This window comes from Miniopterus schreibersii (genome assembly GCF_964146895.1).
Source record: "Miniopterus schreibersii genome assembly, chromosome: 6".
In the NCBI taxonomy this organism is placed as follows: Eukaryota; Metazoa; Chordata; class Mammalia; order Chiroptera; family Miniopteridae; genus Miniopterus; species Miniopterus schreibersii.
In genome coordinates, this window is record NC_138107.1 from 20,900,286 (window position 1) to 20,920,008 (window position 19,723).

Here is a 19,723-nt window from a genome sequence, read left to right on the forward strand (position 1 = left end):
AGAGAATAAATTTCTAATGTTTTAAGCTAAAAAATTAGTGGTTCTGTGTTAGAGCAACCTTAGCAGATGGATATACAAAATGTACATGGATTAGAATTACCTATTTCTTTGTTTCTCTCGCCAGCGTAATCCCCATGAGGATAGAGACTATATCTGGTTTCTCCATCTTAATTTACTCAGCTTCCAAATCAGTGAATATTACATCGTATACAAAAAGTATTAGTTCCATAACTGAACAGAAAAATATTTTTATACAAAAAAAAATGGTTTTTAAAATAAGAGAGAGAGGAAAGAAAGTTTTTAGGTTGTGGGTCAGAAAGGCAGCAGACTACAAAAGAAAAAGACCATTTTTGTGTAACTGAGAGTGTCTGATGAGTATTTACACTTAACTTCTTTAGACAAGGTATAGAATAAATGTTACATGACCTTCTTTCAAATAGATCAAAGAGCCTGTGAAACTTTTTCTCCATTTATTTTATGTCCAAAACACATTGTAGAAGCTGATCATGGTTTCCCATTTGACAAATACAAAACACATTGGTCTGGGAGTAAATCTGCACAGTTGATTTCAAATTCAATTAGCACTTATCCTTTGGAAAAGATTCTGATTTTCACAACAACCAGGATCTGCACCTAGGTGAGGCATTTCATTGTTGGAAAACTGCAGAAACTTGGTCCTGCATGTGCTGGGCGGCCATGCCTGCTTCATTTAAAGGTTGAAAATCTTCTTGGCTTCTTCTAACATTTTCGCATCTATGGGAGGCTTCCTCTGACTGCCGGGCTGCAGAAACTTCTTCACGGTCGGAAGGTTGCTGATCCTGGTCTTCAGGGCCTGTGAGGCACAGAGCAGAGCCTCAGGGTGGAGACAAACACCCCCCTTCACCCCACGGGCCAGGGAGCCTGAGGCCCTCCCAGACCAGGAGCAGTGGGGGCCCCTCCATCAGCCCCAGGGAAACAGGTGCCCAGTGGGACAGGAACATAAGGGGACAGAGCCCAGCTCAGCAGCACCCCCCAGAGGCTGGGGAGCCCCTGCCCAGCTCAGCCTGCCCTGCCTCCTGCCCCCCCCCGCAAACCCTCACAGGCAGCGCCCTGCAGACAAGGCGACTCCTGCGCCTGTCAGGGCAGCGCAGGCAGAGGCTCCCCGTGGGAAATGGGGTAAGAGACCCGGGCTGGAGCTGAGAACAGAGAGCACAGGGGGAGCCTGGGGACAGCCAGGACCAATGTGCCCTCAGAGAGACGAGAGGGGCTGTGAGGGAGAAACACTGTCTGAGAGGAGCAGGGCTGAGGGCCGGAATCAGAGGGAGGAAACCGCTCGCCCAGATCAGGAACCAGACACACGGACACGCGAGCAAGGGGATCCCAGGACAGAAATCAGGACAGACACTGAATGGCACAGGGGCTGAGCCAGAGATGCCAAGACCCGGGTCCTCCTCACTGTGCAAGATGAACTGCTCTCCTTGGGGGAGCAGCCGCCTCCAGTTTCCCTGACAAACCAGATTCTTTCCTGCCCGGCCAGCATGGCTCAGTGGCTGAGCATCAACCTTTGATCCAGGAGATCCCTGTTCCATTTCCAGTCAGGGCACATGCCCGGGTGTGGGCTCCATCCCAGTGAGGGACGCGGGGGAGGCAGCTGATCAGTGACTCTCTCTCACCATTGATGTTTCTAGCTCTCTCTCCCTTCCTCTCTCTGCAATAAATAAAAATATATTTAAAAATAAAAACAAAGCAAGATTGTTTCTGCCTCTGACCAGGGCCTATGAGCAAATTTTGGAGACCCGGGGTCAGCCGGACCTGAACAGTGATGGGATCATAACATCACCAGTGCGAGCGTCCAGATATTAGATTCCAAGATGGGAGATGGGGGCCTCCCCACCCAAGGGCCCTGAAAGTTACCTTCAGCAGGGGGAAGTTGGCCAGAAGGCTGGGGTCAATCTCTTCAACATAGTAGATAAGTTCAACCACTTGAATGTCCGCCTTGCTCAGCCTGTTGCCAACCAGGTAGTCTTGTCCATGGCTCTTCAACACCTGGGAAATTGCAGGGAGCAGATTATGAACACAGGTAATGCAGGCTGGGTCCCCCTGCTCCTGCCTGGGTCTCTCCAGCCGGCTTCCCACCTCTGCTGCCTCAAAGGCAGGTGCGGAGCATCAGGGCACATTCACCTCCCCGACTCAGTGAGAGGGGGAGAAGCGGGTCTCTGCAGTCCTTTCCTCACCCCTCGCTGAAGCCCAGGCTCCCATTTCCTTTTCCAGTTCCGTATCACTGGGGCTCCCCCTGTGCATCTTCCACCGGCCCAGGGTTGGCACTGGCTGCACCGTGTTTCTGTTGGCCCCATGCCCTACAGTGGCTGTCCTGGACTTTAGCACATGCCCCCACCCCCCCTCTCTCCTCTCTCACTTGGGCCAATATCCATCTCCATGACATCCTTCTGCAGCCCTGAGCAGACTATTTCAGAGTCTACATTTCTCCTCTGTCTACTCCCCTCACTTCCTGGTCTATGTCTTTGGGACCTTATGCGAACCTGGGTCAACTTAACTCACCATCTCCCTTGCAACATGGGCTCTGACTCCTGACTTGTACTATGTTATGATCTGCTGCAGAAACTTCTAGCCATGAACTGTAGTGATGCCTAAAACTCACTTTGTATTATATACAAAAATAGTATGTTTGATTGATAGAGAGAGGGATTGAGAGAGAGAAACTCATGATAAAGCGAACATAATGAAAGGTTAATATTTGTATCCTCATGGTGGGTGCCTATGTGTTCATTGTACTCTTATTTAAACTTTCCTGAATGCATGAAATTTTTCATAATAAACGCTTGGAGAAATATGTGATATTTATTAAAATATTCCAGCATTATGGAAATCATAAAGTATAAAGAGACTAAACACACATAGCACCATCGACTAAAGATATTAACATTTTGGCAAATACACTTTCAGATCATATACGAATTTAAAAGAATGGATAATTATTTGGTAAAGACTATGGTAAGATCAAATCCTATTTTGTAAGATACATTTTTATTGATGTTATCATGGAGCTCTTGCATTTCAAAGTATTGGGATACCCAAACTGCCGTGCCTGATGACTTGTCCTTGCGTGAACGTCCCCTAAACTCTCACCGCCACAAGGCCCAGGAGGGTGTACTTTCAGGTTGGTATGAAATTCTTTACTCTTTGAATATGTATGAACACACAAGCAATGAATTAAAATTTGTGGGATGAATGAAAGAATGATTCATAAATATTTTTTAATGTTTTATAAAGATGAGGGTGTCAGCATTAAACCTTTTTTCTTTGTATGCCTCCTGTGTCCCTTACAGTCACTATTTTGGTCCATAATTTTTATTTTATTTGATTTCAGGAAGTTTGGGTTTTAAAATGTTCTTCTCTTACCTTCAAAGGGAAAAATTGTGACATGTGCTACATACTTAACGATGGGACTTTCTTTCTTGAATTTAGGATAACTTTTTTCAAAAGTCTGACAACCGAACATTTTGAAGATTGTTCCTTAACATCTTTTCATCTCTCTCTTCCTCTCCATCCACTACCCCCATCTCTGTTTACATCCATCTCATCCATCCTCGAAACACTACTGTCTTCTCCTGTTGGGCAGTTGGTCTCATGTCTCCTACGCATGTTGCCAGAATATTTACTGACGAATTGCTTCCATTGTGTCATCTTGCATGAGAAACCCCTGCACAGTGTTCTGCAGGATCTACTCCAATCGGTAGCGTGGCTCCCAGAGCCTTCCACAGCCCACAGTCTAACTATGACAGGAAGTGCCATCAAATAGGGAGCTCTAAACTGGGTCCTGGTGAACTGAGATGTTGCTGAGAGATTATAACTTGGGTACAGCAGGTGCATATCCACCCCACAGTTGACCTGATGACAGACCTAGAGAGTCAGGGAGCTCCATCAGCATTCAGGAGGGCTCACTGGAAGGGAAGGTCAATGCCCCGGGATGGCCCTGGCACCAGTTCTCTCTGTCCTCAAATCTCAGTGCCCCAAACGTTGAGTAGCCCACTTACTTTTTCAAAGGCAGGGAAATATCGATTTGTTGTTCTCTCTTTGATCTCGGTCAACTTGGCATCTTTTTGATCAGGTGGGCAGAGTGGGAGATGCATGATCATTTCATTCAAATCCATCATACCTTCCGAATACATATCAATTCTGAAAGACAAAAACAGAACCTTTGCTGGCCAGAACAGAGTGGCAAGAAATAGTCAAAGTGATGAAAAGCAAGAACCTACAAGCAAGATGATTCTGCCCAGCAAAGCTATCATTTAGAATTGAAGGTCAGATAAAGAGCTTCACAGGTGAGGAAAAGCTAAAGGAGTTCATCACCACCAGAACAGCATTACAGGAAATGTTGAAGGGTCTTCTTTAAGAAGCTAATGAACAAAAGAATCTGACACACTAAATAGATCCAGAGACATTGATGCATGGCCACAGAAGGTCATTTTTCAGAGAAGGGGGAGTAGGGGTGGGAAGAGATTAACCAAAGGACTTATATGCACATATGCATAAGCCATGGACATAGACTGTAATGGGGTGAAGGCCTGGAGAAGGAGCGGAAGCAGGGTGGAGTGGATCACTGGGGGGAAAAATGGGATACCTGTAATAAAGATAAATTTAAAAAAACAAAGACCCAATTGTCAAATGTCGCCTACCTTACATGTTATAGTTTAAAAATTTAAGAGAATGTGCCATCAGGTGGTGGCAAAGAAATTCACCTCTATTGGGTGCATTTTTATACGCCAGTCCTTCAGCTATGATTTTCACTTAATTTTAACATTTCATATCAAGGTAGAGATATATGTCTAAAATTTGTGTTATACACATGACAGAGATCATCAGTGAGGTGTCCAGAGACACAAGCATAGAGAAATTGGTGGAATCCCTGCAAGTAGCCACTGAGGGTTTGCCATCTCTGCTGTGGTTGGTTCTGGGAACAAACTCAGTGTGATCCATAAGGCTAAAGACTTGCCACCTGAATATTCTACAGAGAGTCACTAGCACAACCACCTCAGTCATGTCTCTCTCCCTCTTCCATCCTGTTACACCATCCAGGCCCATTTATATGCCCAATATGAGCAGTTCTTCTAATTATTTCCCACAGAACACAGTTTCACAACCCTCTCCATGTACTGTTTCTAAACTTTGGCCATGTTATCACTGCTCAAGAAGTCACCTAAAACATCCCTGGAATTGGTGCAATTCTTTATATAGTTCCAACCAATGCATATTCTAGAAGATATGTTTCTATTGTGCCTAACTGGACTTCCTATAGGAGATTCCCTTTTTAAAAAAGATAAAAATTTTACACCATAATGTCATTCTTTTTAAATATACAATTTTGTGATTTTTTTCATGAAGTCACAAGTTTCTGTACCATCACTACACTCTAATTTCAGAATATTTTCATACCCCCAACAGAAAAGCTCTGTACTATCCCAATATTCCACATTCCCCACCCCCAATCCCTGGACCAAACCCAAACCAATTCACCCCCAAACCAAACTTACTTTCTGTTTCTATAAATATAAATGCTCTGGACATTTCATCTGAATGACATCATACAATATGAGCATTTAGTGTCTGATTTCTTTTACTCAACATAATGTTTTCAAGGTTTATCCATGTCCATTCCTTTTCATGCCCAAATAATATTACAGTGATAGATATACAAAACTTTGTTTATCCATTCATCAGTTGATGGACATTTTTGTTGTTTCCACTTTTTTAATATTACGAATCATGCTGTTATGAACATTTTTGTACAAATTTTAGTGTGGATGTACTTTTTATTTTCTTGGGTACATACCTAGTAGTAGAGGTGCTGACATATGGTAACTCTGTGTTTAATGTTTGAGTAACTGCCAACAGTTCCTTACAAGACTTTAGTTTCAATGGTGTGGTCTCATCACAACAAGGAAGAGACCCCACCTCCCTAATGGAGTTATGTTGAATAAACCTGGCTGCTTCAGTACTATATCAAAATGCTCAAGGTAACAGTTGCATCTTGGGCACCAACCTCTGCAAACCCTTTTCAAGTGGCCAATCCACAGAACAGGCTGATAAATTAGGTTCTTGGTAACTATTCTTGTAATTTCTAGAACTTGCAAATTAGTTCCTTTGGATCCTTCCTTCCTCAGCCTTTTCTTTAAAGGCCTGGGCCCCGGAGTCATGATTCTACCATTCTCCTGGCTTCACAGTTCATCAGTGTTTGGAAACCTCTGTGACTCCCTGTGCTACATCCAGGGACTGAACCTTCTATAATCCCACTTGCTTGACCCCACTTCTAGTGGAATCGCTCCTCCTTGTGCTCTCTGCTGGGCTGGACCTCAGGCTGTGCCTCCAAGGCCCATGCTGCTGTTGGTCACGATCCCCCAACACAATCCTGCTCATTCAAAGAAGAATATAAATTGTTCCTATTAATTGTTGATGAAAAACAGAACAAATACCTACAGGGCTCTCTCCTTTATGTCTTTCCCATAGAGGTTGTATTTGGCAGCAATGTAGTTGAGGATGGCTCTGGACTGTGCCAGCTTCATCCCATCAATTTCGACCATTGGCACTTGCTGGAAAATCAAATGTCCATCTTTTTAAGGAAGAAAAGAAAAAGCAGAGTGAAATGTCTAGTGGATCACAGTCTTGTAGAATGAAAACATGTTTGTTGAAATAACTAAAGACATGAAAGGAAACAAAAAATTATTGCCTGGTAAGATTTTAATGGAAATAGCATTGGGTTTCATCATCTGGGAATCTTTTCCTTCCCAATCTGCCTTTCATTTTTTCAACTTATTATTTCATTTATCTTCTTACTTCCCATCCAGGCACACTGTAGGTGCCTGTATTTTTTCTATTGATTTATCTTCGTGGATATCTTAGGAAGAAGTTGAAGCAAGACTACGAAGGACCACCAGCCAGATGCCATTTCAAGTGGAAAGCTTCCCCAGTAAGTTCACGGCAGGAAGGTGAATCCTAAGAGAGGTTTCTACGTAGGCTGTTTTGTGCGCTTTTCGCAGTGCGTGTGGCAGGCCCTGCCTTCGGGACTCCAGTGCTGCTGGCTCTTTCTCTTAATCTCCCACTTCATACAGCCACCTGGCCCTCCAACCAATCCTACACCCTCTCTCATCTAAGTCTGTAATACTGCTGGGATATTACCTTGTCAAACCTGTGGGAGAAAAGACTGAAGACAACCGCTGGGCCTGTTTCTGCTCTGGTCCCCCTGATGCATGTGCCTGAGTGTCTGTGGACAGGCAGGCTGTGCGGGGTCCTGAGGGACACGGCTCACTCACAGTGCAGAGGGGCAGGGGAAGCAAAGGGGGCATCCCAGGACATGGGACGGTTCCTTGGCACACACTCAGAGTTCAAGCCCTTCCCAGCCCTGAGTGAGTGATAAGACTGCTCAAGGAGCCCGCCCCTTCCACTGGAACCTCTTTCCTTCCTCTCCACCCCCACCCCAGCTCCCACCATACACACACGCAGGCGTTGCCTGGTGTTCAAACCTCACTATGGCTTTACAGACACCCTCATGAGAGCAAATTAGATACTTAGTCTTACCTTTTCTTAACTTTTCCAAGTCTTCTGGACTTTGCAAAAATTGTTCTTCAAACTGGAAAGCAAAGACAGTAAAGGAGTTCTTGTTCTTCATTCCATAGCATTGTAGAACTTTTAACCTTAAATGACCTCTGTCTGGTACAGAATATGGAGGAGCTAAGATTTCTGAGTTTGGCAGGGCACACAGAGGAGTGGGATCATGCCATTTGGAAACTGGGATTAGAGCCTTCAAGAACAGAGCGTGGGTTGCAGCACTTAACCGCTCAAACCTGGAGATTCCATTCACCTCCACCTGCCTTTATGTCAATGATTAGGTCATGATTCGGAGGGGAATGTTATTGGAGGGAAGGGACTGGGAAGTTCTCTAGTTATGGAGTTTTAATATCTCAGGAAAGCCCTTCTCTCCACGTGAGACAGAATGAGGTGTCCATGAGTCAATGACTTTCTAAGATGCTACCCCAGGGTCCTCACTCCACATTATAGGGGCCCATGAAAGGTGAAATGGGGCCTGTTTGCTGCAAAGCTTGAACACTTTTTACTCAGAATTTTCCCTTTTGGAAAGTATGACACACACTAGGGTAGAAAGGGAAAAGAACCCCCAAATAAGTTCTTAAATTTTAAGCAAAAAACCCTATAAAACTTTGGTTTCTGAGATAACTGCCTGGATGTGAATATCACCTCTTCCGTGTACTGCTCTCTTGACTTGAGCACATTCCTGAATCTCTCTGTGCCTCAGTGTCCTCATTTATGACATGTATGCAGATCTGATACCTATGTTATAGGTCGATGTGAATAAAACCGGGTGTGCAAAGGCCTTGAACAGTATCAGGTACACAGTAAGCGCTCCATAAATGTAAGCTGTCCTTAGGTGTTTAAAGGTGGCTGCTGTTTCATAATATCATCCATCATTTTAAAACTTTTTTTTAAAGCAATCTAACATTTGTGGAAATTTACTCTGTTCTTGACTTACATTCCTTGCTCCACACCCTCTTCAATGAACCTGGGATGGAGCAGAGGAAGCCTGGGGTGCTCTCAGCATCCCCTCCTACTCACCCTCCTTTGCTGAGCTCATCCTGCCCTCAGGCTCTGAACACATCCCCAAACCCCAAAGCTGAAGTGGGACTACAGTGAAAACTTTGGGTTATGGGTTTATAGAGAGAAAACAAGCTGGATGACACTACTTGTATTTTTTTAGTACTTTTTTAGTTATAAAACTGAGAAAGGACCAAGCTAAAGTCCTATGCATTCATGAAACAATCAAGAAAGAATAATCCAAGGCTTAAATAATTATGTTGTTATGGAGGGATAACACTAGAAGGGAGCACACTAGCAGCCCCTGTCACACAATGCTACTTCACCAGAAACCCTCTTTTACTGCCCTAACCTGGGGGACAAGATCCCTGAGTTCACCCATAACTCCCTCTCCAGGAAAACACTCAGAGTTGCTGAGTCCCTCTGATCTGGACTGAAGAGGTGTTTTTCTCATTGACACCTCCTTTTAATCACCTGTTTACTTGTCTGCATCCTGACTGGAATGTAAGCTTCCTGAGGGCGGAGACCATTGTCTGTCTTGTTCATCTGTGTATCCCCAGGGCCCAGCACAAAACCTGGTGCTTAAAGCTGTTGAACAAATTTCCTGCTGAGTGTGTGATTTAAATCGTTAACACCCGCAGTTTCTTACAGTCTGCTTCTCCCCAAATTTCTAGTTTATACTTTAACTTAAATTACATTTATTTTCTAATATTATTTTTTTATTCTTTTATTATGGAAATTTTCAGCATGCATAAAAATAAACAGAAAATGATCCTCCATGTACCTATCACCAAGCTTCAATAATTATAATCTCAATTCAACCCTGTGTCCTGTTTATGTCCATCCATTCTCCCACTCTCATAATAACTTGAAGCCAACTCTAGATATCATATATTTCACCTTTAATATACTTCAATCTGTACCTCTAAAATATAAGAATTATTTTTTAAATAATGACAATATATTATCACACCCAAAACATTAACAATGATTCCGTAATATCATCCAATATTCAATGTTCATGTTTTTAGTGTTGCATAAATATTACAAATGACATTATACTGTGTGTTTAAATTCAAACCCAAATAAGCCCACACATTGTGATTAGTTTCTTGAAGTTATTTTAATTGTTTATGTTCCTAAATGAGAAGAAATTTTAATAATATATTAGGCCATATCTGTTCATTTCTTAATAACTGGCAGTTTTTGTTTTAATGCAATACTCATGGCAAGCTTAAAAAAATAGCTTGTAGCTTTGTGAGAAAATGTGGCAGAACAACTCCTGGGCAAATGGAATGGGGAAACTGAGACAAGAAAATTAAACAAAGCCAAACAATTTGAACAACTTACAGCCAACTAATGAACCGCAAGACCTTACCTTTCCCAACCAAGAATACTTGAGAGCAAATGGTTTATACCTCTCCTCTTAACCAGAGAATACATAGCTTAAATCACCCTGGTCAGGGAGATAGAGAACAGAGACCCAGTTAATGCCATTTGTGCCAGCTAAAAGCAAGGACGGATGAAGTGAGGGGGCAAATAACAAAAACCCCATTAAAGCCAGACACACCCAAGTTAAAAGTAAAACAGTAAGGCTGACCAAAGAATAATCCTAAACTCCCTATATGCTCATTTTGATGCATCAGCATATTAAAAACGCACCTGGAAAGCTGATGAGTATTCTGCTGAAATCCTCCCCTAAGATTCTCCCCCCACTCCCCTCGAAGGAAAAAAAAAAAGATTAAAAAAACCCTCACAACAAAGACCCAGTGCAGCTCTCTCTAGAGCATGCCCATGCCCCTTGTCAGGCATGACATTTTTACTTCCTCTTAAGCTCTAAGGATCCCCGTGAGACTTGCAACCAGGGGAGCAGCAGGCTTACCCCCTGATCCTGTCTCCAAGGCCCCTTTGCTCTGACTTCCCTGTGAGCTAACAACAGCCCCGCCTTGGCTCACTTCTTTCCTGTGAGGGTTCTAGGGAGCCAAAGCAGAGCACTGCCTAGGCTCTCTCCTGTTGTTTCTTCCACCCTAATACCTTCCTTTATTTCATTGTCCCCAACTTTAATAAAGGTACTCTCAGAGTCACCTGGACTCATTCTGTGAAATTGATTCCTACAAGGAATCAAGAACCCATGCACTACAGGCTGGCCTGAGGCATATGCACTCCAGGCTGGTCCCTGTCCAGTGACAAAATACTTCGATACAGTCAATTTTAGATTCAACTTGAGATGACAGAACTCAGAACTGACCTCGACTCCAGCTGTGGCCAGGAGCCATCGGACGGACTCCATTCGGCCTCGTCCATTGAAGTAGTGAAGCTTGGGCTTCCCCGCCATGATGCCGTCTCCTGGATGCTCTAAACACAAGTGAGTGAATGAATGAACGAATGAATGAATGAAATCACAGGAGGAAAAATTCACTTTATGATGTGTGGTGGAAAAGCACCAACAATGATGAAGGAGTATCTGCCTTCTTTGAATCAGAGTTGGAAAAGTCCCTGGAATGTCTTCTTGGCCTGAATTCTCACCCATCACTAGCCAACTCTTGCAATTGCTCCAAACCATTCTCATGTCCCTGTTGGGTAAGATCTGATTTTCTTGGCAGGCTGATAGGGTAGAGTCTATAGTAAGGATGTATGTGTGGGTGTTCCGGGGAGGGGAAGGATTAGACAACTAATATCTATTGAAAATCTCCTAATGATTCTGACTCAGTGCTAGTCCCTTTGAATACATTATACCTTTCACCCTCATGGCAGTCCCATGAACTAGGGTTATTATGCCCATTGGTTCAGCTCATGAAACCAAGTCACAGAGCTTAAATGACATGTCCACAGTCACGCTCCACTAAGAACGTGGAAATCCACACTAGGGATTAAAAAAGGGCAGGGCAGGAAAACACCCAGGTGTGGGCCCCGGGAGCCTGTGAGGTGCTCTGAAACCAGAGGATTTCACTGGCAGGGAGGAGAGGGAAGCAGAGTCAGCCCTCAGCCTCCTGGGGGTTATACTGCCTTTGTTCAAAAGCTAAAATTAGGACTGAGACTCACTTCATTGTAGCCCAAAAGACCCTAATTGTTTACACAAACACAGGGTGATAATTCCTTACCTTTTTTGGAATTCTACATTTTACCCGTACTTGGTATGTTTAATAATCTAGGAAAGTTAATGTTACTGCATTAACTTTAGTTTATGGAATGGAACTAACATTTGTTCACTCCTGTCGTGCAACGGACACTCTCTCACCTGTTTATCTTCACTTATTCCTACAAAAATCACCTGAGATGGATTCTGTTATTACTCTCATTTTATAGTTGGGATACTGACGTTTCCAGAGTAGCTTGCCCAAAGTAAGTGGTGGACCTGGGATTCAAAACCAAAATTTTGGCTTTATTTTCTATCTTAGTGTTTTTTAAGATATGCATGACAATCTTAAAGTGGATCGTGATATCCACCAATTTTAAAAAATGAAATTAAAAAATAGAAAATATCAGAGGGCATTCTACATAGAAAAGGTAAGCATTGTTTCATGAGGTGTTAGTTTCAGTTATGTTTATTGTTTGTGTGAGCATTTGGTTATTATAATACTAAGAGATACTTTGGTCGTGTCTTATCTGTCCCAGCCTGCAAAGGAAGTGCACATAGCCAGGAACCTGAGAATGAAACTCAGTGGCTCCAACAATGGACAGAAGTAGGTCTATCACAGTGAGAATGGAAACACACCGTTGGATTTTCTATCCCTAGCTCTGTTTAGAGAACATTAATTCTCTTGAAAAATTGTGTTGTTGTGAAGTTTGAGACAAAAACATATACTTCTTTTTATCCAATGGATAGATCTCTGAAAAACTGAGTGGACTTGAATTTTCATATTGAAGTGTTTTCAATATCCACGTTGTTAGTGTGAGATTCAATAGTCTAAGCTTTAGAAAGTAAAGAATCTTTTGGAAACATACTTAATAACCTCTTATGTAGGTGGAGATTTTGTCTTTTGTGCTTTCTTTTCATGGGAAGTGGTGATTCAGCAGAATGCAGAAGAGAATAAAGGTAGCACTAGCCCGTGACATATGTTTGCTATGGCCTAGGAATCACAGAGCTTAGTGACTCAAATCCCCTCGCTAAGCTCCCTTACTCTGTTGATAGAGGATCAAGTTACAAAGGGAAATAATTTTTATCTTATGTAATATTTTATCATAAATCTCCTCCTTAAGCAACTTTCTTCACCTTCCAAATAGGAGGTCCCCAATGTCCTGATAAGACTGGGCCAAAAGTTATGAAACTTTGCCTGGTCAACAGAAAATGAGAACTCCGGAGGTTGGACAATTTGCCAGAGGTCACACGCATGTGTTCCTGTGTCACAACATCTCCCAAGCGTGCCTACCCTCTACAGCAACCCTAGGAAACAGCTTCTACAATCCTATTTTAAAGATGAGGGAGCTGAAGTTTAAAGAGATAAGGCACCTCTCCTACGCGCTTATGTTTTGTGAGCGTTAAGTTAGTTTGAACTCATCTCCTGATGTCAGGTCTGGGCTTTTTCACTCAGCCGCTTAACACTGCGTGCTCCTCTCCGAGACCACTGTTCACTTTCCCCATTCAGAATCCATCAGCCAACTAATGGTTAAAGAGCAAGGAGAGAGAAAAATTTTGAACTCACAAGTTCCTTTCTGTGGAACTGATTTTCAGTGGTTTGACAAGAAGAAATATTAATAAGTGCATGCCTTATTATTGATATCCTAGAAAACTGTGAGTAAATTGAGCACTAGAATAACCACAGGGTGTCCCCCTCAAAAAAAATGTATGCACACATTAACAGCTGATAGCTCAATTTTATTTTATTTTATTTTATTTTTTTATTTTTTTAAATATCTTTATTGATTTCAGAGAGAGGAAAGGAGAGGGAGAGAGAGAGATAGAAACATCAATGATGAGTGAGTCATTGATCGAGCCCACAACCCGGGCATTTGCCCTGACCAGGAATTGAACCCTGATCACCTGGATCTTAGGTCGACGCTCAACTGCTGAGCCACACCCGGCCGGGCTAGCTCAATTTTGAAAATGAAATGTATTTTAATAAACACTGCCATTATAATTGTTCAAGGTGTGTGTGTACGTTTTCTGGGACACCCTATATATTTTACCTTAATAAGGAAGTAGGCTTGTCTTCCTTGCAAGGAATCCTATGATAGTTCCATAGTAAACTGAAGGAGCTAAGTCCCTGGGGGTGGTCCTCATCACAGCATTTCTTAGCAGAGAGATGGGAGCCTTGGAGACAGAGCTCAACTCCTTCTTTTATGAGGTTCATAAATGTGGTCAGGTTGTTTAATAATTGCACCCCAATTCTCTCTTCTAGCAATAGAGATAGGCATACATGTACTTTTGAGGGTTATTGAGGAAGTTAAATGTGATAACGTACATAAAAGTCATAATTGCAATCAACAAATGCAAGTCCTGTCCTGTTCCCAGTCCCTGGGAGATGGGCAAGTCTCTGGACACATTGGGTAGCACATGTCTTCCTCCTTCTATCTGTCAATCTATCCATCTTTCTGTCTATCATCTCCATCTATCTATTATCTATCATCTATCTCTTGGCTCAGAACTCCAGTACAAATATAATTTTATTCACCCTCAGTCATCCTGCATGTTACCTAGCTTTCGGCATCAACCACATTACCCTAACAGACACATTTTTTGGTGTTTAGTTGGAAATACCTTATGGTTGATTGCGGTTGGCTATTAAATCTATGTAATCTTTCTAGGATAAAGTTGTTTTGGAAAATACAGTAATTCTCTATCCATCTGCCCCTCTCATTCAACTGTGCAGACTATAAATAGCAGCAGGATTGAACTCTACTCCACTCTGTGTTCTTCCTACAAGCTCGGAGTGAAATGAAGAGAAAAAAATGAGAATATGAATCTTACTGGTGTCAAATGAATTAATGAAGTGATGATTTCTTGTAAAACTTGTAAACAAATGATCATTGTCGCTATCTTAAAGGTGTAAAGCTTGAAAATTTGAGAAAATATATGTTAACACTATTAAGTACATTCCTTAAAACTAATTAAATGCACATTTCTATAACAAACGTTTTTTAACAAACAAGCAATCAAAAAAGGCCAATGGACAGGACAGCTCCCCACAACAACAAATGACCCAGCCCAACATGCCAATAGTGCTATGGTGGGGAAATCTGCTCTAGCCACTTGCTAGCCTGGCGATGAACCCCAGAGAGAGAGAGCGGGACTTCTCAGTTAGTTAATCACAGCAGAGGCTGAATACAATCTAGTTCCGCTGACATTCGGACTAATTTCATCCTATCATAATAAATTTTAATTTTGAATTTTCATAGCTTCTATAGGATTACCATTCACAATGGTTGTGTGTTGACTACCTCAACAGAGAAAGTAACTGCAGTATAAACACCTACACTCTCTCTTGCACTGGTCATATTCTCAGATTGCCTAAAATTGTATCATTTTTTCCTTCTCATATTATTAATCTTCCTCACATCACAGTGCTCATACCCTAGTTTTCTAAATTCTTCATCTTTACATTTTCATAAAGATGCATCCAACAGCAATTGAATGAACAGCTCTTGAACTGTCCCTTAGCACAACAAAAGAGCACAATGTGAGTGTAAAACAGACATTTTCTTGTGCTAAGGGCACACATTGAAAATATATATATTTTTTGGTGACTTAAAGGTAAGATGTGATGCTGTGTTTAAAGGTTTATAAAATCAGTACTTACCTTATTAAAGTTTCTCTCCCACTTGTCTCAGCCACCCAGTGCCACTCCTCGTGTGTTTAGCAGCCGTTTTTACAGTTGCGTAACTCCTCCCCTCTGACAGGGGAGCTTCCAGACAGGGAGAGCCACTCCCACAGTGTTCGGGGTCCACGTGTCCAATGCCAAATTAGAAGAAAAATGACAAGTCATCCTGGTATGGCGAAACAATTGATTAATATGTTCCTTCTCAAGGTCAGCAAATAAAAGATTAAACAAAACATTTCAGATCGTTGGACTCTGCCAGTCAGCAGGGACTGGCTTTTTGAAGAAACTTGGCTGGGAGGTTTCCGTGCATTGGATGCAAGCACCAAGGCAGATGATAAACCTCTACTGTGAGCAGAGCAGGGAGCTGAGGTCAGTAAAGGACAAGCTGACTGTGGAATATTTTTTATATTGGATTGCAGATAAAATACAGGACACCCAATTACATGTGAATTTCAGACAAGGGACAGACTTATACTAAAAAATTATTTATTTATTGTTTATCTGAAATTCACATTAAACTGGGCATCCTGTATTTTCTCTGCTCAGTCTGGCAACTTCCTCTATGCCACACTCATACCAGCCTTGCTAGCCTCTGGGTCTTTGCATGTGCTGGTTTTTTTGTTTGGAATACTCTACTTTGAGTCATTTTTGACATTATATGTTTAATGCCAGTTTTCCTCATAATCTGAAGTCTTGGAAGTAGGGCTTTTATCTAGTTTCCAGTCATGTCCCCATTGTCTGGCACAATACCTGGCATATACTAGGAGCTCAATAAATAACATAGTTTTTTAAAAAAATTATTAAATGGAAAGTCTCCAGCAAATACAACCATAGAGAGAATGGTAGAAAGTAGAGAAAGCCCAATATACCTGTGCCCCTGCTTCAGCAGTTGCCAACAATATTTTTTATCTACACCCCATTGTGGGTGACCTCCTAAAAAGATAGATCTGTATCCAAATACCTGGAACTTGTAAATGTGCTGTACTTAGAAAAAGAGTCTGCGCAGATGTAATTAAGGGAACTTGAGATGACATCCTGGGTTTTCCAGGTGGGCCCCAAATCCAATAACAAGTGTCTTTACAACAGAAGAGAAGACACAGACACGTAGAGGGTGAGGTGATGTGAAGATGGAGGCAGAGATTGGAGTGATGTAGCCATGAACCAAGGAAAGCAAAAAGCCACCGGAGGCTGAGGAGAGTCAGGAAAGGGTTCTTTTCTAAAGCCTCGGGAGGAAGTGCAGCCCAGCCAACACTTTGACTTTGAACTTCTGGCCTCCAAGAGTGTGAGAGTATACATTCTATTGTTTCAAGCTACCCAGGTTTAGTAATTTGTTACAGCGACCACAAGAAACTAATATATGGGAACCTACTTCTCCCACAACTATTGGATTTTTAAAAAAATATATCTTTATTGATTTCAGAAAGAGAAAGGGAGAGGGAGAGAGAGAGATAGAAACATCAACGATGAGAGAGTCACTGATAGGCCACCTCCTGCACGCCCCCTACTAGGGATAGAGCCCGCAACCCGAGTTTGTGCCCTGACCGGGAATTGAAGTTCGATCTCCTGAGCCAGGCCCGGCTGGGCTATGGGATTATTTTGAAGCAAATCCTCTACAGCCTATCACTTCATCTATCAAAAATTAAGTATGCTAACCTCTAAAAGGAAAGAACTCTTTCTAAGCATAATCACACTAAAAATTATAACGCCTTAATTTCATTAAATATTCAGCATTCTACTTTCGCCCGCTGTCTCATGAAGGTTTCTTTACAGTGGGCTCATTTGCATCAAAATCCACTCCAGGTCCATATATTGCACTTGAACGATATGAATAAATCCATGAAGACATGGGTGAGTGAATATACAGGTCAGGCAGGTGAGAGTGTGGAATCCTGAGGAATTCCCAAAGCCCCCACTCAAACCCTCAGGTCCTCACGGTGTGTGTGGCGTTGCGCAAGGTGTTACCGCCATTTGTGATGGAGCAGTGGGGACACGGCCGGGCCATGCCTGCTCACCAGGTCCTCACAGCAGAGTGGAGGAGGCACAGTGGCATTCAGCTTTGTTAGGGGGTCACAGGGCTCTGTGGGAGGCACAGACGAGAGCCCAACTCTCCCCGGGAAGCAACTGAGGTGAGGCGTTCAGCATGGCCAGGTGGAAAGGAGGGATGTGAGGAGGCATCCTCACAGGCATGGGAGTCACCGAAGGACTTAAAGAAAGTCGTGATACTCAAATGTGCATTTTAGGGGAAGCATTCTGGTTGCATGTAGACAGCAGCCTAGATGGGAGTGAAGCTACAGTCAGGGAGCCCTGTGTGTCCCTCAGCTCCCTCCCCCCACTATGGGGAAGCTCACTCTAGGGCCCAAGAACTCCATATGCCAAAGCCCAGGTTTTCAGGGAGGGTGTTCGTTTTGAGCCCCGAGTGTGGCTGAAGCTAGAAATCACTCCTAATACAGCCACCCTGGCCCAGTGACAGGCAGAGAAAAATGATTTTATATATACTCACTTACATATAATTTATCCATGTAAGCTCTGTCTTGGAAGTCCAGGTCTGAGCGCCACTGAATGAACCAAGGGAAAGCTCAGCCAGGGCCCCACAGAGCATTAAGCAGCAGAGCGATGCTGTGCAGGTGGTCACAGACCGTGAGGGACAACAGTCAGGGGAGAGCAGGTCTGTTCCCTGGTTCATTATTTCCCCAACTCCTAGAATGGTAAAGAGTCCATAGTAGGCATGTAGCCATTGCATTGCACAGGAGCAAAACTCATAACAAAAAACATTTCTATTATCAGAAGGCAAAGGGCTCCTAAAGAAAACCAAAAAAAAAATTCTCTATGTCCTTCCCGAGAAAGGTAGAACTTTTCCTGTGAACACCTGAGAATGTCAGGTATGAATTCTACACTTGACTCTTTGAGCTCTGTGACAGACATATGACAATTCCTGGAAAAAAGAAAGAGACCTCATAATCTATTTAATTTTATTTAATTTTTAATTCCAAGAGAGACACAATAAAAGGACATTGAAAATCTGATTTTGTATTGGATCTTAAGGAACAAGGGTAAATTATAATTAAATCTGCTCATGGGAGTTTATTATTTAATTAGTTGGGAAAAGCTTATTATTCTCACAAGAGCCAAGGTCTGAATTTAGGTGAGGCATTTCATTGTTGGAAAACTGCAGGAGCTTGGTCCTGCACGTGCTGGGCGGCCATGCCTGCTTCGTTTAAAACTTGAAAATCTTCCTGGCTTCTTCTAACTTTTTCGCATCTATGGGAGGCTTCCTCTGACTGCCGGGCTGCAGAAACTTCTTCACGGTCGGAAGGTTGCTGATCCTGGTCTTCAGGGCCTGTGAGGCACAGAGCAGAGCCTCAGGGTGGAGACAAACACCCCCCTTCGCCCCACGGGCCAGGGAGCCTGAGGCCCTCCCAGACCAGGAGCAGTGGGGGCCCCTCCATCAGCCCCAGGGAAACAGGTGCCCAGTGGGACAGGAACATAAGGGGACAAAGCCCAGCTCAGCAGCACCCCCCAGAGGCTGGGGAGCCCCTGCCCAGCTCAGCCCGCCCTGCCTCCTGCCCCCCCCCCCCCCCCCCCCCCCCGCAAACCCTCACAGCCAGCGCCCTGCAGACAAGGCGACTCCTGCGCCTGTCAGGGCAACGCAGGCAGAGGCTCCCCGTGGGAAATGGGGTAAGAGACCCGGGCTGGAGCTGAGAACAGAGAGCACAGGGGGAGCCTGGGGACAGCCAGGACCAATGTGCCCTCAGAGAGACGAGAGGGGCTGTGAGGGAGAAACACTGTCTGAGAGGAGCAGGGCTGAGGGCCGGAATCAGAGGGAGGAAACCGCTCGCCCAGATCAGGAACCAGACACACGGACACGCGAGCAAGGGGATCCCAGGACAGAAATCAGGACAGACACTGAATGGCACAGGGGCTGAGCCAGAGATGCCAAGACCCGGGTCCTCCTCACTGTGCAAGATGAACTGCTCTCCTTGGGGGAGCAGCCGCCTCCAGTTTCCCTGACAAAACCAGATTCTTTCCTGCCCGGCCAGCATGGCTCAGTGGCTGAGCATCAACCTTTGATCCAGGAGATCCCTGTTCCATTTCCAGTCAGGGCACATGCCCGGGTGTGGGCTCGATCCCCAGTGAGGGACGCGGGGGAGGCAGCTGATCAGTGACTCTCTCACCATTGATGTTTCTAGCTCTCTCTCCCTTCCTTTCTCTGAAATCAATAAAATATATTTAAAAATAAAACAAAACAAGATTGTTTCTGCCTCTGACCAGGGTCTATGAGCAAATTTTGGAGACCTGAGGGCAGCAGGACCTGAACAGTGATGGGATCATAACATCACCAGTGCGAGCGTCCAGATATTAGATTC

At 43.6% G+C, this 19,723-nt stretch overlaps 2 protein-coding genes across 2 annotated transcripts in view; both read right to left on the bottom strand.

The window, feature by feature from the left end:
• Positions 1 to 456: 456 nt before the first annotated feature.
• Positions 457 to 15,477, bottom strand: LOC308559057 (glutathione S-transferase A2). The gene is made up of 7 exons (XM_081141268.1): positions 15,339 to 15,477; positions 10,850 to 10,956; positions 7,573 to 7,624; positions 6,475 to 6,607; positions 4,035 to 4,176; positions 1,894 to 2,025; positions 457 to 832 (listed from the first exon to the last, which is right to left on the bottom strand). The coding sequence occupies exons 2-7, from the start codon at positions 10,934 to 10,936 to the stop codon at positions 710 to 712; spliced, it is 669 nt and encodes a 222-aa protein (XP_080997394.1). The 5' UTR covers positions 10,937 to 10,956; positions 15,339 to 15,477; the 3' UTR covers positions 457 to 709.
• A 3,019-nt stretch (positions 15,478 to 18,496) lies between these two features.
• The window catches only part of GSTA4 (glutathione S-transferase alpha 4), a 60,777-nt gene continuing 59,550 nt past the window's right edge, over positions 18,497 to 19,723 (bottom strand). Inside the window, exon 19 of the mRNA XM_081140614.1 lies at positions 18,497 to 18,696. Within this exon, the coding sequence (XP_080996740.1) occupies positions 18,574 to 18,696 (123 nt within the window). The 3' untranslated portion in view covers positions 18,497 to 18,573. The remainder of the gene's footprint in view (positions 18,697 to 19,723) is intronic.

Excerpts from the sequence above, each read along its gene's own strand:
- LOC308559057 (XM_081141268.1), bottom strand. The coding sequence starts at position 10,936 with ATGGCGGGGAAGCCCAAGCTTCACTACTTCAATGGACGAGGCCGAATG. Across the intron at positions 7,625-10,849 it reads TGGCCACAGCTGGAGTCGAG|TTTGAAGAACAATTTTTGCA; the intron begins GTCAGTTCTGAG and ends TTTGCTTTCCAG. Across the intron at positions 4,177-6,474 it reads GACATAAAGGAGAGAGCCCT|AATTGATATGTATTCGGAAG; the intron begins GTAGGTATTTGT and ends TTTGTCTTTCAG.